The sequence below is a fragment of the Rhipicephalus sanguineus genome, chromosome 1, assembly GCF_013339695.2.
Source record: "Rhipicephalus sanguineus isolate Rsan-2018 chromosome 1, BIME_Rsan_1.4, whole genome shotgun sequence".
NCBI classification, from domain to species: Eukaryota; Metazoa; Arthropoda; class Arachnida; order Ixodida; family Ixodidae; genus Rhipicephalus; species Rhipicephalus sanguineus.
The window spans coordinates 211,674,655-211,700,918 of NC_051176.1; the positions used below are offsets into that span (position 1 = coordinate 211,674,655).

Here is a 26,264-nt window from a genome sequence, read left to right on the forward strand (position 1 = left end):
GATAAAAGATAAAAAATATGCTATTTCACATTCACTCCAACTGACTTGTACAATTACATTGTGCAATGTATGACAATTGTAGCGCACTATTTTTAATACAACGAAGCTTTGTTATCTCACCCAAAAATACCTTAGTTGTATCCATTATTTACTAAAAGCATGCATGCATGCCAGCAACCTTTTTTTTTTTTTGCAATTTCGTTTACGCAAAATATATCCAGGCATACATGACAGATTTGATGTGCCAACAACGGGTCTTGTAATGGCATGTTGATGGCTTGCCCTGTCAATATGTGGCATCTGAACAATAATATACAAACATGCCTTTCGCAGTCATTAATGCAACCAGTACAATCACAAAGCATTAGAACAGAGGCTAGCCGTCTATGTGCCAGACAGACAATTGGCCAAAATGTGCATGCACATCCACAATGTGCCATTAGACAGTAACTAGAGCTGTGCGAATAGCAAAGTTTTGGGTGCGAAGCGAATTCGAATATTGAAGTGTGAGTGCGAATCGAATCGAATACTTTTCGAATATTTCTCGAATATTTTTCCAATACTTCGAAGTGAAATTGCAGAAAAAAAAGAGAGGATTCCGAAGCATATTCTTATGAGATAGCAACATGAAAGTGTTTCTTTTCGCTAGGTTGATAAAGTGCTGGCAGGGTGGTGTTTCATAGTTGTCTTATCAAGAATGAGGCAATGTAGAGGCCGAATTGTACTTATGTACATGATTTGGTGCAACCAAAGTATTGCCGACAACACCTTACACGTGATAGGCAAAGATGCCATTTCCTCAGCCTCTCCTCCTCTTTCAACTTCTGTGGAAGCCCAACTAATGTGGTGGACAAGGGTCTGCTCCGTTCAAGTCCACAGTTCCAAATCTGCCTCGCAGATGTCGATATATAAGAACATCTGAAATTCTGGATGCTAAAAAGCTTCGGCTTCCAATTTTTCGGACTTCCTGCCCAAATTTCAGGTCCAAAACAGCATTAACTGAGCCCCCACCTCTGCCACATCTTTCATCTCCATGTTGGAACCAGCGTTTTCTTGAGTTAATACATTTGCGACCGTAACGGAGCTTGAAAGGCAGCTTTGCTGCAGTACTGGAATGTGATGAGGTGAAGCAAATTGAAAATCTGAAGGGGTCACTTTCAATCTGACGTTGACTATTTGTTTTATTGCGATAGCAATTATATGGACAGTCTCGGCTGGATTTTGCCGTCGCCGTCGCCGTCGCCGCCGTCATGCACCGTATATGTATACGTATGTATATATATATATAAAGGCCCCAAAGAAAAATAACTCAGAAAAATGCTTCCGAAGCGCGGAATCGAACCAGGGACCTCTTGTTCCGCAGCGAGCGGCGCTATCCACTACGCCACGAAACGCAGATCCTCCACGTAGCTAACGGCGAGCGTTATATACACACCATTTAGCGCTGGACGGACTCAGAGACAGGAGGCGATAATAAGCGTTTCTTCATTACCAGCGAGGTGGCGCTAGGAGCCCGACGGGCGCATTTAAAAGTCGTCGGCGAGCTCGCTCGCTTCTTCTTATATTTGCGCATGGGAGAAGCTTGCCCTTCCGCTGTCTGCTCGCGCGGTTTTCTCGTGGCGAGGGGTAGAGGAATGTTTCACGCTTTCACCGCGATGTCCGCGCTCATGTTACAGCGCGCACGAATGTCACTCGAGCTCAGGGACGCCGCCAAACGAACAAACAGAAGATGAGCGCGAACTATCAAGTGTCACAGCTCGACACTTGAAGCACGCTAGTTTCCTTCGCTGCTTCGGCCGCCTTTGCAACAGAAGCGCTGTTCAAACTGAGAGTATCCATTGGCGAGCCTCACTTCGTATAGCATTAGTTCCTTGCTATCGCATTCATTACTTTTTGGGAAGTTCGAATAGTTCGAATAGAAAAATTCCAGTGCAAATCGAATCGAATAGCAAACACTATTCGAAAAATATTCGAAATTTTGAATATTCGCACACCCCTAACATTAACCTTGCAGAGCATTTGCCATTTCTCCTACCAGAATATGTACACTGAGCTGCCAAGAAACCTAACATTTGCTTTGTTATTACCAATATTGCCTTAGACCTGGGATTTGCAGTTTCATTATAACAGAGTACTCATCGAATAAAGCAGAGTCAACAAAATTTTACATTATTTTATTATATCCAATATTTTGTTATACAACTCATTTTGAATCAATGTGAGACAGTACAGGCTTTATCTATAAATATAAAGCAGCATTTTTAATTCAGTGAAAATTGGCACAACAGTCAGCAACAATGGAAGGTTTTTAATGCAAGAGAAATTCATTACTGAAAATATGTACAGACGGATCCAGTGTTAAAGGGAACACTTGCGTGCAGGGCATGTTTGGATTTCGCCATCTTGCAAAAACATAGTGGCTTAGATTTGCATAAAACTACTGGTGGTTGACAGTTCTGCCTCTTTTTGACAGACTCGTGCAGTGCATGGACAATGTTTCCCTGTCCATTTCCTGTTAGAGGGCCAGCAAAATGAAAGGTGCTCATTGAAGTGTTCCCTTCAGCAGTGGACCGTACTGTACATACAACACGAAATTTTATTTGTGTTTCTTCCTTTCGTGCAGCATGCATTGTTTTCACACAAATATAGTACCTGTTATTCTATATGCATTGTCCAGAACCAAAGAATGAAATAGGGTTGTTTACTACCTGCAGTCTAACGTTTGACTGAACAGAATTGCAAATACAGTTTCAAAGCGAAACTTTCTTTGCAAACCCTTTTGGACTTTTCTGTACATGTTACTGTCTTGCCAAATAACTCGCATAAGATTTAATTGCCTCAGTCTCGAGCACAGCAGCGAAATTCGCTGTATATTTCTCATTGTATCTTGGCACTCTAGCGAATTTTGACAAGGTCGAGTGCATCATGCCTTGAGAATGATCGCATTTCAACGACGAATGAAACGTACATTTGCTCTGCAAGGTTTACCATGGCGGCTGAATGACACATTTGTCATTTATACATCTGCAGTGTGTCTATTGCCGTAATGCATCACTTTGCCTGGCTGTCTCATGACATCCTCGCACGCGGTGCCCAATTCTCACAGTGCATAGGATCTGTATAACTTTTCTTGTAAATGTGTACTACCTACAATTTCGACGTCTTTTTTTCTTTTTTTTTTAACTTTCTACACCCCCACCCTATCCCTAATGTCTGAAAAGGCACGGTGGGTACCAAGTAAAGTAAAACAAAAAACAGGGCAAATGGCAATTGCTGAATACAAGTTATAGAAGATGAACATAGACAATTTAGCATGTAGTAGTTTGTTTTGCTTTAACTTCCCATTTGTCCCTCGGCTGCTGAAACTGTGCCAGTGAGTAACAACAAAGCTTTTTTTTTTCGCCAGCTTTTAGATTAAAAGTATATGCCCAAAAACTTTTACGCAGACTCATATCTCCAAGCCATTGCACCAATGCACATCAGGGAAGTACCAGGAAATACAGAAATGAGATAACTTTGCTCATACGTTAAAGGGGTGCTGTAACACTTTTTGAATACAGCCAGAAAACACTGCCAATCTGCAGTCAAGGCTCCTGTGAGCATCTCAGACTAATATTTTTGCACTAAATGCAGCAAGGAAATTACAATTTTGTGTCAAGGACAGCCAAAATTTGCTCACTCTCCCTTCAGCAAACCATGCAGCAGGCAGCACTGACAGTTTCATAATTGCAAAAACATTCTCAGTAATAGCTGTTCGTTTTTGTTTTTTTTTTCAATAAATAAAACTATATACATGTCGCTCTCTTCAAAAACACTGAAGAAGTAACTTATCTTGGTACTTGCAATCTCAATCGATGGTCGTCTGCTTAATGTTTTCTTTTCTCCTACCTTTATGCGAGGTGGCATCCGGCATACTACAACATGCTATTTCAAGAACTATGTGCCTGGGTTGGTCCCTTGTCTAGCACTAAATCTGCTATGACAGCACTTAGTGACGCAGATCCTCATTTCCAAAGCCACTGGTACTCTTGCCAGCACACACTAGTTGTCTTCAGTGTTCCTTGCGAGCCATATATGCTTTAGCACACGGGTTGGAGTTTAGCTTGGCTAAATTGAAACCACTTCAAAATACGCTATCTAGATTAGGCTACTATCCATTGGTCAACCTGACACAGGAAAAAGCCAGTGGGCACTAGGTACTCAGTGCGTTATACCAGACATTTGGCACAACCTGAGTGTCACTTCTGAAGCATCGTGTGTGCTGGGTGGTAGCAGATACCGTAGCTGCCACAGGGTGCTACCATATGCCAGGGCTGCACTTGTCTGATGTGGAAGTGGTGGCTAACACGTTCAAAGAATAACAGGAAGAGAAAATGCTTAAGGCCATGAGGCTCACTAACATAGCTTCTAGTCCCCTTGAGGAAGGTCCCAACTTTCTGTTTAGGCTGTCCTTTATTTTATGGAAATAAAAAAATTGAAATTGTCATCCCCAACCACCCCCTGTGTAGCTTCCACCGCGCTCATCACAACGAAGGAAAAGAAAAGCGCTTGAAGCCTGTGAGAACTCCCTGTACCTCCGCTTATACGTGATGGACTTGAAAAATATTTGTGGCAAGAGATTCATTAGGCAATAAGCTGTTATAGTGAGGTCATTCAATGATTACTTCGAAAGGTGCTGCAGTCACTGAATCAGAAGAAACTTACAGTACTCCCAAAGCTACTGTCAGTGTCAAGCTCAAAATCCCATCCAACGACAAATTTTACATTAAAGATGCATACTTACTTTCCATTAAGCCATATTCTATCCTCGCTGAATTTTTTTCCAATTGCTACTGTGGTTGTTGCACACAGCTGGAAAAAAAAAATAAAATTATGTTACTATAACCAATGTAAAAACCCACACAATTTTAAAAAATTGGGGGGCCCTTAAGCTAAATCCGGCCCCTAGTGCGCAGTTCAACCACTAAGTGCATACTTATTAATGTGTGTTGTTACACACACACACACGCACACAGACAAACATGCACGCGTGCAGGACGTATATATAGTAATGGTACAGGTTTTCGATCTAAAGCACTTCCCTGTGCTAGAATGGCAGAACCATATAGGCTCTGCTGTAGTTGAGACATGCTTTTCACAATGTCTCACAAATGGCAGCACCGCTAGATGGACATAGTTGTCCATTTTTGGAGCTGTAAGTTTATGTGTGTGTGTTTTTAGCGGCGATGGGTGCACTATCCCGGCTTTTTCGAAGCATGGCGTCGCGCAAGAAACGTAGTTTGATGGCCTCGCCAATGCGCCTACAAATCACCAAATGGGCTCATTTTCGTCGTGACACCTACCGAACAAAATAAAGAAGAATCCCTCAAGGCTGTGCTTAGTTTGCAAGGCACACGGCAAGAAGTCCGAGAGCCGATGGGAGTGCGAAAGATGTGAAGTTGGTCTTCACATGCCTGTGTACTTCAAAGTTTTTCCCACACGAAAATCGCACTGAAACAGTTGATGCAGTTAAGCGTCGCCTTGCACGACTGTGCACTTCTGCCATGCAACATTAAATGCGTTAAGGACACTCCTTCCACTACATGGCATTTATGTAGTGTTTTTTTTCCGAAGCAGTTGCAAGTAACATCGTGGCTTTGTGGTAGGACACCTGCTTGCCACGCAAACGGCCCGGATTCAATCCTCAATGGGACCGAAGATTTTTATTGTTTATTCTATTTGCATCTTTCTCGATTTTTTTGCTCACAACCAACGACGCCGACACCGGAATTTCTGTGAACAAGCTCTCTAACCTTATCGCGTTAAAACAGTAGCAATCATACGACTCCACATGGCTCTTTAGAACTAGCCCATCCTGTTATCACCAACTCCTTAGAACTACAGCTGAACCTCATTATAACAAACACTGTATAGCAAATTATCTGTTATAGCAAACTAAATACAAACTTTGGTTGGTTGTGCTTCATTTCAGTGAGATTTATTCTTTTTATATCGAAGCTGAAAACAAGAGAGCCACCGCAATATTGGCTGCAACGAAGAAATATCTGGTTTGCACGAAGCTCAAAACTCAAAAGGTAGGAGAAAAAGCAAAATAAACATTGAAATACAATTCACAACCACATTTTTTTTAATGCAGTTGTGACAGTAAAAATTTGGTTAGAAATGTGGCTTGAAAAGTTCCAGGAATTTTGGCCATCAAGCATAAAAAGAAGAGCATTTGACTGGAAACGCCACCTAAAATGGTGGAAGAAGATAGTGGGTTTATTTATTTATTTATTTATTTATTTATTTATTTTCAAATACTGCAGCCCAATGCAGGGCTATTGCAGGAGTGGGGTACATACAATAGGAAAGAATAACAGTAACATCCCAACAAGTTCTTCTTCAGAACAAATATCGCCACCTCTTGAGCACAACCGGGTACATAAATGAAAAGAAAAAAAAAAGGACAACAATGTCATTCAAGTGCCTCCAAAAAATCTGACATATTCATTTCACGAACAGAACCGGGTAGATTGTTCCAGTAGAGAATAATTTTCGGAAAAAAACTGTATTTGAACATATTAGTACGTGCGAAGAATGGCCTTATGTTAAGATTGTGACCACATCTAGTTGCAAGAGCATTAGCATACACGATGTAATTATCATTAGATAGCCGGCATGATGAATAAACATAAGAGTGCAAAAGTTTCAAAGAGTCAATATCACGCCTAGCGCACAATGGAGATAACTTCAAAGATTTCATTGCAGATGAGGGCGAAAAATCATGGTCATAGCAATGAAAAATGAAGTGAACAGATTTCCTTTGGACAGATTCAATTTTAATTGCGTCACACACTTTGTATGGATTCCACACACACGAAGCGTACTCTAATATAGGGCGGATCAATGTTTTGTACATTAGTAATTTGGTGGATTTTGGCGATGCAGATGATGTAAGTCTTAAGTAACCTAATTTTTTTAATGCTTTAGATGTAATGTAATCTATGTGATGCGACCATTGCATGTTGTGTGTGAACATAACGCCAAGGTATTTGTATGTCTGTGCTCGGGGAACTGCGATGTTGAAGGAGTATGCATATTGTGATGGAGAATGGCTGTTCGTGAAAGACAAAACTACTGTTTTTTGGAAGTTTATCTGCATCTGCCAATCCGAGCACCAAGAACAAAACTGCGAGAAAAGAATCTTGAAGTATGGCATGATCATTAGGAGAAGTAATTACCTGGTAAAGTACACAGTCGTCGGCGTACAGGCGAACTTGGGACCTAATATTGCTGGGAAGGTTATTTATAAAAATCAGAAATAACAGGGGACCGAGAACGGAGCCCTGTGGGACACCAGATGTAACTTTTACTGCTGACGAGGACTTGGAATTGAATGAGACGAATTGAGAGCGCGAGTTTAGAAAGCTTGCTAACCAGTCAATTAATTGCGGATTATTTAAAAGTACCTCTAGTTTACCTATAAGCTTGCTGTGTATAACGGTGTCGAAAGCCTTCGAGAAATCTATAAATAATGCATCAATTTGATTACCAATATCTAAGTTCCTAATAATATCATGTGAAAATTCCATCAGTTGCGTTATTGTGCTGAAGCCACGACGAAATCCATGTTGTGTGCAGGACAGAAGATTATTCGATTCAAGAAACTTAGTTATGTGTTTATGAATGATGTGTTCGAGCAGCTTTCCAGAATTGGAAGTAAGTGATATGGGTCTATTAGTTGGAGAGGAGTTGTCTGTTTCCTGATTTATGCAGAGGCAGGACCTTGGCTAACTTCCAGGACTCGGGGACTGTACTTGAAGACAAAGATTTGTTAAAAAATGATGGTCAAATAACGTGAACACCACAGAGCGTATCGCACCAGAAAGCTATTCGGAATATTATCGGGGCCAGTGCACTTCTTCGAATCTAACTTGAGAATCAAGTTTAGGATACCATCTGTGCTAATTACCAGATCGTCGACAGACAGCTCTGGATTAGAACTTCTAAGTGAAGGGAGAGCATTATTGTCGTGCGTGAACACTGACTGAAAATAGATATTGAACGCATTAGCTATCTTAATAGGGTCTGAAACTGCCGTGCCATCTAATATAAAGGAAACTGTATCGGTTCTAGCGGGGTTAATAGAAGACCAGAATTTGCGTGGGTTAGATTTTAATAATGCTGGAAGTTCAATTTGGAAATAAAAGTTCTTAGCACATTCCATTTTTTTACGCAGATCTATCACAGCAGTGTTAAAGCGACTGATAACATCTGGATTACCTGTCTTTTTCGACGGACAGCTCTGGATTAGAAATTCTAAGTGAAGGGAGAGCATTATTGTCGTGCGTGTACACAAAGTGGGTTTGAAGCCTAGAATAATAAGTGTCTGTATCTAGGATTTTATGCCAACTTGTTAGAGCCGACTTTTACTTCTGCTGTTAAAACAAATATAGGATATAACAAACTACTTTATGGCCCAAATGTTACTTCGTTATAAGCAGGACTGTATAGTGAAAAAAGGATACCACGGCTGGACACACTATAAAAAGCAACCCCTAAAGCTATATAGCACCTATGACAATCAACCGCTCTAGCACTGTGATCTTTTGCGTCAACTAAAAGCAAAAGTGCATGCAACAGCTGGATAATAAAAAGATATTGAATATAAAAATCGAATTACAGGGCTTGCCTGCAAAGTAATGAGACTGCCTGCTGTGCGGCAGTGGAGTCACCAGTAGGGCCTCCCCAGACGAAATTTTAAGTTAACACATCAGGCGGTTACAAATAAGTCCTTACACACCTTCAGAGAGGTGTCAAATATGAACGACAAGAGATTGCTGATCAATGAATGCTCCACCACAACAATGCTCCAGCCCACACTGCCATCATTGTGATTGCCTACCTGGCCTTGACAGGTGATGTAACTTTGCCGCAGCCACCATAAAGCCCCAACGTGAGCCAGGCAAACTTTTTGCTGTTCTCAAACCTCAAGAGGAGCCTAAAAGGTCACCGTTTCGATTATTTTCCCGCCATCCAATGGGCTGCCACAGTGTCTCTGAAAGAGCTTGCAGCACCAGACTTCAAGGGAGCCATTTGCAGCTAGGGAATCTCATTGGCAGCGGTGTATTGAGGCCCAAAGAGACTACTTTGAAGAATTTTAATAATACGATTCAATGAGATCAATAATGATCCTTTACCAGACAAAGTCTCATTACTTTATGGACAAACCCTCTTACGAGAACGGATAACTGGGCTAGTTTATGGGAACTCATGTTAAGGCAGGTAGCGCAAAGAGACACGGACACAAGCGAAGAATAAGTACACAGGACAAGTGCCACAGGTGGCGCTTGTCCTGTGCACTTATTCTTCGCTTTTGTCCGTGTCTCTTCGCGCTACCGGCCTTAACAAACCCTCTATTTGGCAAGGCTATATACATAGAAAGGTGGATATAAGAAATTTTTTATTATATCAACTAAATGGTGGGCACATTGGTTGGCATCATCCTTTACATGACCAGCCACCACGATTGTGATGGTTGGGCACACTTAATTGCAGGCAAAAGACAAAAGCCCTCTGTCTATTCTTTCATAAGAAGTATGAGCTGATCAGCAGCATGATGACATCTGCCAGGGTCATCAAGTAATGATTTCTGTTGCAGCATGGAAACCGATGCAGAGTCTGCTGCATGACATGCATAGGGCAATGAAGAAGCTGGCTCGCACACTTTTTTGGTACCCAGGCCTCGATCTGGATAATGAAAATGTGGTCAGCACCTGTCCGACATGTATTGTGTACAGCAGCATAGCACTGGCCAAAACACCTCTTCTGTGGGTGAATACCAATGAAATACGTTTGTGAGCAGATGCTGATTATGTGAGTCCCATTAACGGACAAATGTTGCAAGTGGCAGTCCAACTCACAAAACGGATTCAAGCAAGTGAAGACAGCCACCAAAGAGGAAGAAGTGCTTCAAACAAGCACTTCATTGTCTGTTGGTTTTCATTAAGGTTGTGTCTAACAAAGAAAAACAAGCCCTCGAATTCTCCTCTTTTCGTTTTTTCACAGCGAGGGTCTCGTTCCAGCAGACTTCATGCCTTCAGGTAGTATGCGAGGGTTTATTGGTGAGCTGTCCACTCGTTAAAGGATCGCATGCTACGTGTTGTCAGCTGGCAAAGAAAGAGTGTGCCACATTCGTCGTCATGGCTATGAGTGGTGCTAACATTGCCAGGTTTATATGCAAAGAAGTACCCGATAAAGTGGACGGGACGACGACTGCCGCAGTAGCTCAATTGGTAGAGCATCGGACGCATTATCCGAAGGTTGCAAGTTCGGTTCCTGCCAGGAGCAAGTTGCCTTTTCATCCACTTTAATTTTTTCACACTTATATCATAAGCACTACAATACAGTTAAAAGGCTACAATTAACACTCCCTATACCTTCCTTGGCTTCACTGTCTGCTGGTTTGCATAAAGGTTGCGTCTAACAAAGAAAAATGAGCCCTTAAATTCCACTTCTTTCGTTCATTCAGACAAAGTTCAGCAGATTTGACCTGCTGCAAACGCTTGTCTCAGACAATGGGCCACAGTTTATGCATGCACATTTCCAGTTCTTTAGTAATAATAATTTCTTCGGTTTCATGTGCCAAAAGCACTATATGATTATGACGTACACCATAGTGAGAAACTCCAGATTAATTCTTACAACCAGGGTCTTTTAACTTGCACCTAAATTTATGTACAGGTGCTTTGCATTTTGCCATTTAAATGCGGCTGGGAATCGAACCAACATTATCGAGCTTAGCAGCACAGCACCTTACCTGCTAGAATACCATGGTAGGCACTTTCAGTCTTTTATAAGGCAGGAATCATAGGTCGGCAAACTCACTCATGAGACGACTCACTCAGACTCGGATCGGGTTGTGAGTCTGAGTCCGGGTAAGCAATATTTTGGTGAGTTTGAGTCCGAGTGAGTCTGGCTGAAGAAAATTTTAGTGAGTCTGAGTCCGAGAGTGTACAGTTGAGTAAAATATTGGCGAGTCCCAGTGAGCCCTAAGCGCAAAATATATTTCTTGAGTAAGTCCGAGTGAGCTCCGCCTTTTGTTGCTGACTTATGGTCCCATCTACTCATCTTCAGCATTACTGTCAGCCTTATATAGGCTTACATTTATACTCAAGTCTATTCACACATATCTCACCACACTAGCATGCATGCACCACATCAATATTTATTATCAGAGGCATGAGTTAGGGAAAGGGGTGCCATGACCTCCCCCCGCAAACTCCTTTATGGGAAGCTCTTGATAAAAATATCTTGTGTGAGTCCCGCATTTCATAAAATGTCCTTACTGGATCGATATATGATAATGACTATATATGATATATGATGATAACTTGCATTTGAAGGTACAAGATCAAAAGGCATATGGTAGAGCACTAATTACGTGAGATATTGGCATCAAAGAGGATTGGCACCACGATTGGAAAAGCTAATTTTACAGCAACGAACTCGTGAGTCGACTCACTCAGACTCAGGTGAAGCCGCGAGTCTGAGTGAGTCCGGCTGAGTAATACATTGGCGAGTTTGAGTCTGAGTGAGTCCGGCTGAGAAAAATTTTGGCGAGTAAGTCCGAGTGAGCCGTCAGAGGAAAATATATAATTCTTTAGTGAGTCTGAGTGAGCTCCCAATTTTTTTGCCGACCTATGGGTAGCATAGTACTGAACACTTGTGCACAGCTCCCTATCACCCATTATGAAACGGATGGGCAGAAGGGGCCTTTAGAACACTAAAGTACAGGCTCCATAAGAATTTAAGGGGAACACTGAAGCTTCAATAAGATCAAATTCTTTTAGATTATCATCACACCCCGTTCAATAATGGAAGAATGCAAGTGGCTATGTTACTGGAGTTTGAACCGCACAATCTTTTGGACAGCGCTGTGTCACGACCAATTCTACTACGGGTTCTGAGCACACAACTTTCCATTAACCAGAAACTATTGATGCTACAAAAAACTTAATAAAAAATATGCGCTTGAGTCCCAGAGCTGACGTTCCATAACCGGCTCGAGTCAGCATCAGTCAAGTCACCCATCATAGATTGACACCGGAGGCATGAGGGCTAGCTACAGCGCTAAAAGATCAACGAGTCTCTGTAATCACCAGGCAGCCCAGCGATAAGACAGAGGTCAGTGCGGAACCACTACACAACTCAATCTCCTAACACAACACAAATGTGGGACCAGAGCCTAACGTAAAGTCAACAGTAGAGGACCTTGCTAGTGCGCCAAGCCAGCAATAAACTCATTGAAGAAGGCTTAAATGGCACAGACAGTTACGACAACTACAATTTCAATATTACAATATTAAGATTTCAAACTGAAAAGTTTGAAAGCATAGTAGAGTAATGAGCAAGAGCAGCGATTGTGAGGTTGCGATAAGACGGAAAGGTTTGGCTGCATTGACGAAAATTTGCACTCACCACACGAAGACCCAACGAAAAAAGTTCACAAGGACCAGCGCAGATGTGAGGTTGCGGTGAGTGCATGATGGTCAAGTGAGAGTGATTGTTGATTGTTTTCTGAAGTTCCAAATGATGCTGGAGCCTGCCAAGCCAAGCACTTCCTCTCTTTTTTCCCACGTTAGCCTTCGCAAGCGATCTCTCTGTGAAAAAATTTCCTGCAGTGTCTATGTACTGCTTGCCAAATAATCAAGGTTACAATGTACCGTAAAATGCCAAGCAAGCGCCCCCCTCCCTTTTTTGGGAGATCTGAAATAAGCGCCACTGACCGAGCAAGCAACCCCCCCTCCTCCCCTGCGGCCACTTTTTTTTCAAGACGAGCATCGCTTGTGCAAAAAGAACCACAAGAATGATTACACTGAATGCGTATCTAATGTTGTTTATGAAATTCCGTTGTCATGTGGCCGGTCGTACATTGATCAAACCGGTCGCTGCTTCAATGGTTTGACAGTGACGAGGGGGAATAAAAACAGTAAATAAATAAAAGCATTTCATTAGAAACATGGATGGGCATTTTTATTTTTAGCGGCTCTCCCGCCGCCATCACGAATTTCAGTCCGAGACCGAGCAAGCACCCCCCTCCAAATCTGCTCTGATTATCCTTCACCGTAGGGGGCCGCTTGGTCGGCATTTTACAGTATGTCGCAACTTTGATTAACAACCCCCCCCCCCTTGTATTTTTCATCCTGGTTACAACCCTCAATCAAATTACCAAAGGAGTAGGCAATTGATCAATTAAAGGCTAAACTAGTGAATTAATCATTAGTAAAAGAAAGTGACTATCCTCATTTTTAAGTAGCCAGCTGTTTGCCAGTGCGTCCAGTATCAAAACCAGTGCCACAGTTCCATTTCATTTACACTATTGTGGTACAAAGCATGCCCCACTCTACTGTACTTCAGTAAAAAGAAATCGGCTACTAGCTGTCCTCTGCATGGGAAGCACCCAAGAAAGAAACCCTTCACGGATGTTTCTTTTTTTTTTTCCTTGATTCCCAGTTACACAGCAAGCCTTTATTCTATCCAATTCCAAAGTCTGTCTCTGTCTGCACAACTTGAATTGCCTATGACAGGAATCACTGCGCATACAGTCAGACGAACACAGGAAAAAACGAAGTGGACAGAAGGACAGGAAAAACGGTGCGGCCACATCGTTTTTTCCTCTGTTCGTCCAACTGCATGCGCAGCGACCCCCATTATAGACATGCACCAACTCCCCCAGCAAGAAGTTCTAAAATACCTACTTGAATTGCACACTTCAAGATTAAGCACTTGAAGGTGTTGCTTCTGTGAGATAAATTATTTCACTATATTTTATGTCAGGTGAATATTTATTGCTCGTAAGAATTATTAAAGAAACATACTGAGCAGCGTCAGTAAATTACACTTCGCATATGGTGAAAATCCAGCTTTTACACTGCAAGCAGTAAGACAGCAGGAAATGCAGTTTGTTAATTTCACACTAAAAAAAAGAGTGTAAATCACCAGAAGACCAGATGAAAAATAAGATGGGACTACTAGCTGGAAGCTTGGTTGTACTTGAAGTTTACCAAACTGCCTTGGATCTTTACGGTGTTTGCATAGATTTGTCAACTAATTTTCATTAAAAAAAAGGGACTGCATGCGGTCTACACTGAATTTAAGTAAAGAAGAGGCCCAATCTATACAGTTTTGAAAAGTTATGACAAAATGGGCCATATATGCATACAAGAAATGAAATTCGAGACATCACATGTTTGGACAAAATGTACAGAAAAGAAAGTTTGGTCCTCATTTCATCAAATTTTACTGACAAACTTTTTCTCGCAGAATAATAACAGTTTTGGATTAACTTTTTTTTTTTATTAAATGTTAGCTGGTGTCAAGCACTTTACTTGAGGCAACCTAACTGCTCCTTTCTCACCGTTACACAAATCTAGGCATGCCTGACCTATGGCTTTTGCCACTTCAAACCTGCAACATGTAAATGGGCCTTGTGGCAGCATACATCCAGAAAACTAAACTTCCAGAATGGTGCACACTATCTTCCCCTCACTTATTGAGCCGAATAGCGCAGCTTTCCTTCATGGTTGGTGAGTGAAAAATGTTAGCTACCAAAAAATATTTGAGGGCATAAGAAAGGAAAGTATTTTTTTGTAAAGCATCAACGCAGTGCCAAAGCTGTTGAACAGAACCCAGTTTGTGCATCTAGCTAAAAAACGAGCTTATGTGACGAAAGACCTGTTTCATTTTTAATGCCTTTCAAATTTCTGAAAATTTTACATCACTGCAGACCCAGCTTCTGCAGCCTCTCCAAACGTGTTAAAATGCAGCCTTGAAGGAAGCTGACAAAACAGAACTGTCCAAAACAGTACCCTTGTTCAGCATATCAGCCCACTTGTATGACTGATAAATCAGTTCCAGTGATACTGGCGTTAAGACAAAAGCGCATCGTCGCTGCTGCAAAGAACATGACCAGTCAAATATTAGGGCGACTGCAATAGCAGGATAAGCCTTGACGACAAGAGAAGATGAGGAAACTTTTTTTTCAGTTTTCCGCGCAGGCGTGAATGTTTGCCGATAGTCGTCTGGCAGCACGGTGGCGTGTATTCTAGAAGACTTCTGAAGTGCGAAACGGCGCATTAAAATCGGGCAAGACATGCCCTAATGTACTACAGTATGTGAAGTGTAAAACCAAGCCAGTGTCACCAACGTCAAAGCAAATGAAATGACATCGTGATGGGTTTTTGAAAGCTGCTAGTTGACCTAGTTTTCTAAGAACTGGTAATAGGCCGAGACATCGGCCGACCACGCTGAAGCACCCTCATCAGTCGCCCATAACTGGTCATGTATTTCTTAAAACGCTCAAATATTAGCCGACTTAATAAACATCGCTTACGTGTTCAGTGCTCAAAGTTAGGCTGAGAGAGTCGTTCGCAGGAATTATAAGGTTTTCGTTGGTTTTGCCCCCTGAAAAACGAAAAAAAAAAAGAAAATATGGCGAGTACAGACACGTGGGAGAGAAACACATCAATATTACATGCATCACGTCAACAGTACATGCATCGTTGAGAATTTGTGCGATAAAGGGTAGCCTAAATTAGCATATACTTACAGTATTTGATTACAGCGATGTTTACCGGCGCTTTGGTGGTTGTCATGTACAGTCCGTCATTAATCTTGGTTACGTGTTCCATTCTGGCTAGCACCGAAACCACAGCAGCATGCAAGTGAACGACGCGAAACAAGCACTCATATGCCCTTTCCTCATTGCACAGGCATAAACCGCCCGCAAGAAGGCACACACAAACGAGGAAATGTCAATTTTCGTGCCACATATACGGTGGCGTCACCTTGCGACCAGAATGAGAAAACACCAAAGCGCTAAAACTTTTTTAGAGCGATATAATTAAAAAACACAAATAATTAAAAACTGTCTTGTAATTTTAGGTTTTAAAATGATTTTTATAAAAGGGGCGTTAGAGACATGGCAAAAAGTGATAATGTGGTAGCGGAGTCAGTGGAGTTGGCGGAGTGGCGGGAATTTTAGCGAGACCGTTACAGAGTGCGGACCAATCACCAGAGGCGATAGTGGCCATAGATTCTCTGGCGATAGCTCATTCAGAACGGAGCTTCGAAGGTGCAATTTTGCCATTTTTACGTGTCACGTTTAGGTGTTCTGGGGCATCGACTGTTGTGTGTGGCAAGGTGCGAGTATCGCGATTGACTCGACTTCACCGTTGCGGAATTTGGAGGCCGTGTTCACTTTTACTCCGAGGTGCGTTTTTAAATTGCTGTAACGGTTTCGCGCGATGCAAATGTGGCATTTTCCTTTGTGTTTTTATTTCTGCTTTTTCAGTTGTAGTCATGGCACTTACCCCAGCACACTTCCGTGGTTTAGTAGAAGAAGAAACGAAGCGTTTGACGAGCACGTGCCGTCATTGGGAGGGCGTCATTGCTTCCCAACCCGATATATCCGAGGAAGGTAAGTAATGCGGTGATGTTGTTTGACATTGAATGCTATCTCCACTAGTGATGCATCGTTCAAGCCCTGTAAGTACTACATCTCACCGTTTTCATACATAGTGTAGAAATGTCGCATCCAGGCAAGTTTTTCGGGAAAATTCCCGAAGAACTTGCCACTCGCAAGATAGGCAAGCAAACATCTATCCCCAACATGGAAAACAAGTTTTTCTTTTGAGCACACGAAGAACTTGTTAGGCGTCTTTGCATTCAGTGCATGCCCGACATATTCAAAGGTCTGCCAATCGGGCACGAACTGAAGATCTAAATTGCACTTTGCAACTACTTTTATTGCCAGACACGGTGAGATAAAGCCTACTGCTTTGAGATACCGAGCCGGCTGTAGCAATACCATAACTTTTGTGCGATATTCTTATTCATTATAACTCACCATACCAATGTCCAACTGCAGCGTTATTTAGTCACTCTAGAGTGATTAAAGTACACAACCTTTATAAACATCGCCTTAGTGTCCTCTTTAAATCGGAAATAAGAAAGAATATAAGTTACGCTCTTACAGATTTTGACTTGTTTACCTGTACTCGCAAAGAACTTCACACTAAGAATTTAGATAACATGGCTTCAGTTTAAGTTTGCTTATGTACATAGTGTTGATTCGCGTATTCTCCGGTGATCCTTGTGTAATTATGTAATACTTACGTTTTGAATTGTATAATTTCTACAACTGCCTCCCTGCTGTACTTTAAGTTTGTAGGCTCGTCAAGCTGCCTTTCAGCAGCTGTTACCTACAACGCCTCCATCTGTATTTGTAAGATGGGAAATGAATTGAGTATGACTGCCCGTTTTCAGCACAAGGTTACATCAGGAGTGCAACAGGACAAGCGAAGTTGCTCATGAACGAGCGGTTTTCACAGTTCACCGGACTTATTCACATTTGCGAGAACAACCTCGGAGAGAAGAAAACTACTTGCGAAGACCTTCAAGGTTTCTGGGACATGGTTTATTTCCAGGTATTTTGTTTTCTTGCAGAGTTTGTGCTCGCCACATACACCAGCTCTGGTCCCCTGACATCATTAATCTGTTAATTTGTGAATAACAGTGTTAAGTATGAGCTCGTTTCTGGGGCTTGCACACCTTGATAATTAAAGTTCCACAATTTTGTGCACTACAGTTTACGATGCCATAGCAAATGCCCACAATGAACAGGCGTCAACTTTTTCAAAACAGGTCTGTACTAAGGATGGATAAGACATTGAAATGCCATGCAATAGCATAATGCAGAGACTTGCTTGTTAGTGCATACCCACGTTAACTTTAATGCAAGCAAGACAAGACAAGGAAGGGGATTGCACATTATGCAATGCTGGGTTGAGCTGTTTATTACCTTGTTTATAAGCAAGCAACTCTTACTAAAGATTCTGAAAAGAAACAAAATTCCAAACAGTAGTTATGTGATCCAAGCAAGTCTCTAAATACATTGAAACTATGGTGCACTTCACATTATTCAAGCGTGCGGATGCATGAGACTATTTAGTTTTTGGTCGGAATGTATAAGTGCTTCTTTAGCTTTGTAGTGCTAGGAATTTTGCTTAAAATCCTTTGCATGAGTTGATCTTTAACCCATTCCTTACCAAGTTTCTTCTTGGCCCAAAATGATACAAAAATTTTTTTCTCTGTGCCTATTTGATTCTACGTGTCTTCAAACAACTAAAAAAACTATTGAAATGTGCTTTATTCGCAAGATACAAGCAAAATATTTTTTTGAAAATATACAGAGATGCTTCACTGCACCACGAAAAGTACCCTAACATTTCCACTTTTCGGTGCAGTAAATGTCTCTGAAATTTTAAAAATAAAATGCAGGGACAATTGAGCCCATGAAAAAAAAAAAAACTTTTGATGCACCTTGGGGGTTTGTTTACATCTATCGGCATCCACTGCCGATACGTTGAGATGCACGATCGTTGTCCAAATACGATGATTTAGAGAAAATGTGCTGCTCTGTGTAGTCGCTGCCACTGGCAGGAGAAATTAAATTCTTCATTCCACAAAACTTCGGCAAACATGTGTTTTTCTTTCTTCTGAACACAGCCGTTGCCGGCACGCTTGCGCACAGTGGAGGCCGCCATTTTCTAATTCCAGTTACCAGAATGAAGTCCTTTCTTGACCAGAATGCATGCTTTGAGCACATTTTTAAATCTGTACTGCTCCATCTGTTCACGCCCAGCTAGTCTTCAGCGGGAGCAGTACAAACTGTGTGGACAAGCTCAGCTTTTCTTGGGTAGGGAAAGGGTTAAAAAAGACATTAAATTAATGTGGTTTTAGGTGCCAAAACAACTATATGATCATGAGGTGTGCAGTAGTAGGGGACTCCACTTTAATTTTGACTACCTCGGTCTAAATACATAGGTACATAGGTGTTTTTGCATTCCACCCCCATTGAAACGCAGCCGCTACGGCTGGGAAACAATAGTTGCAGTTTTGGTATGTCTTCCATGATAGGTTTTCTGTGCATTCTCCTTAGGTCTGTTTTCTTATGAACAGTGGAATGATGCAATAAAGATGTCAGTTAAGAGTAGTGCTTTGTCCTCTCTTTTTCTTGTGTCTTCTTGTTTGTGCTAAAGAACATTGGCACCACACAATAGAACTGCTAACGAGGGCTATGGAACAAAAAGCAAGGTGTCCACTCTTTATGGGCGACGAGTTCAGCATGCAGTACTGTGAAGTAGGCACAAGGGCCTTGCTACAGCTACTTCAGTATTGAATTGCTGAACCAAAATGTACAAGTAATGTGCATCAAGTTTCAAATACACAACACCACTGTTCTATTTTTAGGTAGAAGATGTTAACAAGAAGTTTGATCAGCTTGCCAAGATGCAAGAAAATGCATGGGAACTTGGTCAAAAGGCAGACGCTGACAAGGCATACATGCCGAAAGTTGGACTCGGAACTAAAAGTGTGAGTTGTTTTAGTAGCAACAGTTAATACTCATTTCTGTGCCTCCATGTGTCAAGTACCTATGCAGCAAACACAAAACTGAAGTGCAAATGTTTTACTCTGTATGTTGTGCCAGCAAATAGGGACAAAACGCTTGGCATGGAAAGCCTTGCAAATGCAACCGCATTGAAGGGCCCCTAAACCACCCAGAGATCGCATTTTAGTTGTGGTGTTGCAGTTGTGCGCGAGTCTACAACGAACACGTAGCCGCGAGAATTTTTCGAAACTGTGCCGTAACAGCAGAGTTACACGCATTTGATGATACAAAAGGCGCCCTCGCTCGTTTCCCTCTCCTTCACTATGCTCCGTTCGTCGGCTCGTCTCTCCTCCTCACCTGCAAGCAGACAAACGGGTGTTGTAGATGACAACGTGTTGACGTCACAGTGAACGCCAGGGCTATGAGGAATGCCGAAAGGCACGGAGAGAAGGGATTGTTTCTTGGAATTTGTGGGGCGCCCGCATTGTTGATAGTGACGACATTCTGAACTTGATGTGCGCGTTTACTTGAAATGTTAAAAAAAAATATATCGAAGTTGGTTTAGGGGCCCTTTAAGCAGTCATAATGCTGCAGCTTTAAGTTGATGCAATGTACACAGGATGACCTCTTGGTCATGTGCGATTTTCACTACGCCATTCTATTTGTTTTCGTAATGTTGCCTTGGCACAATGAGCAAAATAAAAGATGCCTAGAAATATAGACAAACTACTTGCCTGCCTGCATTTGCAGGACAGAAGAGTGCATGTATAAAGCACGTTTTGCTGACAATATAGCTGCAGCTAGCATGCAACAGCTGGCTATACAAGCGCGTATTGTTAGCCAAGATCTTGAGGCCATAGCTTCTTTGCAGAGAACTGATCACCAAGTTGTAAAATGTCTCCTCAGTTCCTGTTCTCTTGCATTAGACAGTTTTAACTGTGCATGATATGCTACCATACGATATAACACATTAGGTCCTCTGAGCATCTGCTACATACCGCAAAAACCACAGTGAAACATGCCGCATGTTGCAAGAGCTGGAACAATCAAATTGAAATGCAGTGCTATTCGTTGCTTGGAAATAAATGTTCTTGGCTCAATGTCATCTACCTAAGCGCAGTTGTCAAAAAGAAGGAAGCTGATCCCAGTAGCGCAAGATGGGACTAAGCAACGAATTACCCTCTTTCTTTTTAATTTAAACGACTGAGGTGAATTTGGATCAAAATATGTGGTCTGTGCACACTGCCACTGTAACTTTCTATGTAATCCGCAGTATATGTTGCACATGCCCAGTGAGCCTGAAATATTATGGCAATGTCTTGCACAATAAATTCTATTGCCTCAACCAGCTTTTGCAAGTGGCATTCCTTTCTACCTTTTCCTATATCAGAGTAGAAAGCCAAAGTGGGATATAGTGGCTTGCTTACAAGCTAGTAAATAGTGCTTGCCCACTACTGCAAATCGAAAGGGGAGCCACTAGTATAGTTAGAGAGACAGCCTAGTTTCTTGTATTCTGCACTGTGCATTCTGAAGGTTCATTGTGCACTCCGTACCCCAGTGCATTGCTGTTTGTGCACTGGAGGTGGAACCCATGAAATTGCTTCTGCTTGCAAGACTGGCTGCTGTGGAGATAAGGGTGCCAGGGCTTTAATTTCCACTTCACCTGTTCACGTGACTTATATTGGTGTAATGCTTGGAGACACATTCGTAACCCTGTTATCTGTGCAGTGTGCATGTTTACCTGCGGTGGCCAAACTTTGCGAGTGGCTTTTTAAGGGAAAGGACATGATGTCCTGCCGCTGACAAAATTTGTTTTCGCAGCCAGTGGCCATTTGCTGCCAGCAGTGCTGGCATTACAACATTTGCAATTGACTACAAAACGTTCTATAATGCAGTCGCTACAACATGCTGAATTAATTGCATTCAAGTGGCCACAACACAGCTGTCCAACTATTCTCTACGCACCACAGTAACTGAGAGGGGTCATTATAAAAAACCATACATTATACAAAAAATATATACATTATAAGCACACATTTCAAATGCTGCCTCCAGACCCCTCCCATGAACATAATGGATGGATTCAGTGCGATACGAGGACAGAGATGAAGAAGGGACACGAACGCCAGTGCTGTTCTCATAACTAACTTTATTAGCGCAGAAACACGTATTTTAAAGCGCGACCTATAATCATGTGACCACACGCCGATGGCATCAGAGGATAAATGCAAAAGATTAGGACTAACCATGAACAAACTGTATCATGTGACAAAACCATTCAAGAAAGAAATTAGAAATAAAGTATAGCTGTGCGAATAGCAAAACTTTGGGTGCGAAGCGAATTCGAATATTGAAGTGTGAGTGCGAATCGAATATTTCGAGAATATTTTTCTAATACTTCGAAGCGAAATTGCAGAAAAAAAAGTTGGAGAGGATTCCTAAGCATATTCTTATGAGGTAGGAACATGAAAGTGTTTCTTTTCGCTAGGTTGATGAAGCACTGGCGGGATGGCGTTTCATAGTTGTCTTATCAAGAATGAGGCAATGTAGAGGCCGAATTCTATTTATGTACATGATTTGGTGCAACCGAAGTGTTGCAGACAACACTTTACATGTGATAGGCAAAGATGCCATTTCCTCAGCCTCTCCTCCTCTTTCAACTTCTGTGGAAGCCCAACTGATGTGGCGGACAAGCGTGTGCTTCCTTCAAGTCCGGAGTTCCAAATCTGCCTCATAGACGTCGATATATAAGAACATCTGAAATTTTGGATGCTAAAACGCTTTGGCTTCTGATTTTTCGGACTTCCTACCCAAATTTCAGGCCCAAAACACCATTAACCCTTTGCGGTCCAAAACCTTTACCCACTTTCCGGCTCTAGCGGTCCGAAACTATTTCGCCAGTTTCTGGCGCCGCGAATAAAAACACAAGCTGTGGAAGAGAAACGCACAGGATATTTATTTTTGCTCCTGCATTCTGCAGGCAACTCTTTTAGTGATATTTGGGCAACGTATGATACCGCTCAAAGCATTCCCCTGTGTGCAGGCCAGGGTTATTACTGCAGGTTTCCACCGCCGCCGTCGTCGTCTTCGTCACTCACTTCTGTCGAATCACTGTCATCACTGTCTGGTGGAGGCACGTAATTCTCTTCCTCACTAAAGTCATCCTCGCTTTCGCTAAAAGCACCGCCGTAAAACGCACGCGGTGAAAACGTGGCCATGCTTCTCAGCGAACCGCGCGCGCGAGTGGGTACGCTCTAGGCCCCGTGCTGATCATAGTGCTGCACCCTAGTGTCAAAAAAGTAAAACCTCAACAAACAAAGCTCACTTATTCCTCAACAGATGGCCCTTCATGTATACAAAAAATGCGCGCGACTCGCGGTGAGAAAACAGCAAAATTTAAACCACGAACACCCTTGTCGGGCGGGGCCCGACAGCGGACCGCTACGGCCGTGTTGCGTTGTCGGGCGCTGCCCGACAACGGACCGCAAAGGGTTAATTGAGCCCCCAACTCTGCCGCATCTTTCATCTCCACGTTGGAACCAGCGTTTTCTTGAGTTAATACATTTGCGACCGTAGCAGAGCTTGAAAGGCAGCTTTGCCACAATACTGGGGTGTGGTGAGGTGAAGTGTATTGAAAATCGAGAAACCACTTCCAGTCAGACGTTGACTGTCTCTTAGCAAAGTTCGACCGTAACGGAGCTAGAAAGGCAGCTTTGCCGCAATATCGGAGTGCGATGAGGTGAAGCATATTCAAAATCTAGGGACCACTTCCAATTTAACTGTGTCTTGGCAAAGTTCGACCGTAACGGAGCTTGAAAGGCAGCTTTGCCGCAATACTGAGGTGTGATGAGGTGAAGCATATTGAAAATCTGAAGGCGTCACTTTCAATTGGACGTTGACTGTATTTGTTTTTGGGAAGTTCGAATAGTAAAATTCCAGTGCGAATTGAATCGAATAGCAAACACTATTAGAAAAATATTCGAAATTTTGAATATTCGCACACCCCTAAAATATAGACGACAAAACTGCGACTGCTTTGTTGTCATGGATAGTGTGACATCGGGAAGTGTAGAGCCACCACTGTGTTGTATGCTTTGAGACAGTGTGAAGCTATATAAGATGTCTTGTTCCACGCGCTCTGGCACCCAACTGTACAGCACAGCAAAGGTGTGTCTCTTGAATTGGACCTGCAGTACTTTTATTCATGCAATAAAAGCAGCGCCGAAACAGAGACCTGCGAAAGTTACCTCAAGCTGACTGCCAAGAAGCACATGCAAAAAACTAAATCACTCATGGCCACCATGACATACCTCCTGCTATTGCATTTTGTGCCTACAGAACAAAAGAGGCTGGCCCTTCAGATCGATTTCTTTTACTCCAAGGGAGCTCTAAAATTTGGTATCATGGCCTCTTTAAGCTTGCAGCCACTAAATGGTGTGCAGTATGTAGAACTACAATGACCTAAGCAGAGGCTTCGATTAGAAGCTGTGCACTTGTAATGTTTGTTTTAAGGACTATGACTGGTTATAAACTTCAGAATTGTTAGAGACTGGCCAATAGCAGTGGCTTATAAAATATTCACCAATTCGCCGTACTAAAGCATTAAATACATGCGATTGGAGATAGCCTCTCGCTCATTTTCATACGCGAAATTCCACAGTTACTCATGAAATGAGCCCAATTTGTATACCCTGTCCGTGGGTGCGCCTGTTATTTTGCATGTGAGAAGCTAAAGTCATTCATGCATCTTCAGCCTTTAGCTCCTCAGATGAGCAGTCTTGTCTGTAAGAAAACTGCATTTGTGTTAGCATAAAATAATGTGCTCACTAGACATCTGTGCGCCTGGATTGCACTATGTTAAAAGGGGCTCTGCAACACTTTTCAGTATGGTCTGGGAATAGTGCCTATTGGTAGTCGAGGCTACTGAGAACACGTGAGCCAAACATTATAGCACCGCATGCGACCTGGAATTTACAATTCTCAGTCAGCTAGAAATTGCTTGCTCTTCTTTCGACAAATCGTGCCATAACCCCAATGTCCACGGCCATTGGCTGACTTGAGCATCGCGAGCTGCTTGGTTATCGTGGCCACCACAGACTCACTCAGACTCACCGGAATATTACCCGCACTCACTCAGACTCGTGGCTCCATCCGAGTGCGAGTTTGCCGACCTATGTACATGTGTGTGTGTGTGTGTGTGTATATATATATATAATATAAAGTTCATTCGGTGTAAGATATACGATGTTTAATATTTTTGGCTGTATATTAGGCATAGTACAAATATTATAGCATATGCGGGGCTTTGTCTTATCCAGGAAGAACCTGAAAGCTTGCCTGCATTGTTGACTCAGGAGCCCCATAATTCAGTACATACCAGTTTTTCTCCACCTGGAAGACCTATTGCGTGCATTCTTTGAGGTGCAAATTATAGGCTTGTCTTTTTCCTTTGCCCATCTCGTCTTTATATTCAAATATCTTTTACATTTAAATACTAACAAAAATATCTGAATGGTCTGCATATACTGTGACCGTTTTCTATTTCTATAATTTACTGCTAATGTACACGCACCCCATGATCTTATGCTGTTCTGCATGGAGCAAGGCAGGTTGAAATGTTCTTCTGCTGCCTGGCAATTAACAAAGACCCTTTGTCTTCTTTCACAGGTGAAGGCCACAAAACCTGTAGCAACGAAATGCGTGCCCACAGAGGTACAGAAAGCAAGGATTGCAGCATCACGAAAACGTCTTGCTGAAGCAAAAGCTCGCATGGCTACCACAGTTACTAAAGAAGCACCTGCTGAAACTGCTGACAAAGAGAATGCTGTCCTCTTCGAAGCACCAAACTTCTTTCTTGTATCAAGCCCTGCTCGGTCAAAGCAAAATAGTTAGTGTTAAGCATTTTTCTTATTCTGCAATTTTTTTTCCTTCGACAGACTTGTTTCTCGTTATAGTTTTGACTGAACCAAATCTAGCAGCATGGTCCAAAAGCAAAAACCCATTTTCATGCGTGTTGTCACTGGTGTGCACATCAGTGCCCATGATAATAAAGACATGCTGCATGCACGTTTCACAATGTGTGATCACAAATAATGGTGCCATCGGCAGTTTTAAGTACAGTTACATGGTATTTTGGTTTTTTTAACTTTTAATGGATATTATAGAAATAAAAAAAAACCTCCCCAAGCCAGCAAATGCACAAGGATGGTCAATGGTGATGCCATTCCATCCTAGTAAAGATGTACACTACCTAAAGGGTAAATTTACTTCGAAGTTTCAAGAACTCTTGTCAAGACAGCAGCCTATACGTGCAAAAAACATATCCAAATGCAATGACCCACCATTACTGGAGTTTTAGCATGAAAATAAAGTTGTTGGTTTGGAGACAATTCACCTTGTCAAAATGTTTTGCTCCAGCAACATAAAACTGCCCTTCAATAGACTTTGAAGTTTAAAAAGTTGGTTTTGAAGCTATCCTTGTTTAAATTGATATAATGTTCCACTTCAGAGTCCCTTTAACTTTGGAACAACGAACTAAAATGTTGGAAACAGATCAGCCGTTCTGTTTTAAGCTTCATAAGCAGGAGACTTATTTTTCTAGAACCATATGCCTTTTGTGCAGCGTACTTGACAGCAATAGCTTTGAATGCTCTAGTATGTTGTGCAGAAAAGGTTCAATATCTATTTGCCAATTCCATTTTTCAGAACCAAGATGCCCTCAAGGAACACCAAGGAGCCTTCAAAAAACTCCGAAGCAAAGGGATTTTTCGCCACTGGCATGTGTTACACGATCAGCAAAAAAAGCACTGCTTCAGCATAACTGAGGTTT

At 42.1% G+C, this 26,264-nt stretch overlaps 2 protein-coding genes across 4 annotated transcripts in view; one reads left to right on the top strand and one right to left on the bottom strand.

Annotated features, from left to right (window-relative positions):
- LOC119406736 (diphosphomevalonate decarboxylase) overlaps positions 1-15,840 on the bottom strand; it is a 53,332-nt gene extending 37,492 nt beyond the window's left edge. The window contains exons 1-3 of one of the 2 annotated variants that reach the window (XM_037673471.2): positions 15,593-15,840; positions 15,377-15,447; positions 4,784-4,851 (exon numbers count right to left, since the gene is read on the bottom strand). In XM_037673471.2, the coding sequence (XP_037529399.1) occupies positions 4,784-4,851; positions 15,377-15,447; positions 15,593-15,674 (221 nt within the window). In that variant the 5' untranslated portion in view covers positions 15,675-15,840. Of the gene's footprint in view, positions 1-4,783; positions 4,852-12,462; positions 12,544-15,376; positions 15,448-15,592 lie in introns of those variants that run through there. The other variant, XM_037673477.2, reaches the window with a different exon arrangement.
- A 234-nt stretch (positions 15,841-16,074) lies between these two features.
- On the top strand, positions 16,075-26,261 carry LOC119406787 (disks large-associated protein 5). 2 transcript variants are annotated; one of them, XM_049419155.1, is made up of 6 exons: positions 16,075-16,185; positions 16,337-16,462; positions 17,311-17,471; positions 19,297-19,419; positions 25,103-25,322; positions 26,141-26,261. In XM_049419155.1, exons 2-6 carry the CDS (start codon positions 16,345-16,347, stop codon positions 26,257-26,259), a joined length of 741 nt encoding a protein of 246 aa, XP_049275112.1. In that variant the 5' UTR covers positions 16,075-16,185; positions 16,337-16,344; the 3' UTR covers positions 26,260-26,261. The 2 variants fall into 2 exon arrangements, with proteins under 2 accessions (XP_049275112.1, XP_037529451.1); XM_037673523.2 differs by lacking the exon at positions 16,075-16,185 and adding an exon at positions 16,237-16,255.
- The last annotated feature ends 3 nt before the right edge of the window (positions 26,262-26,264 follow it).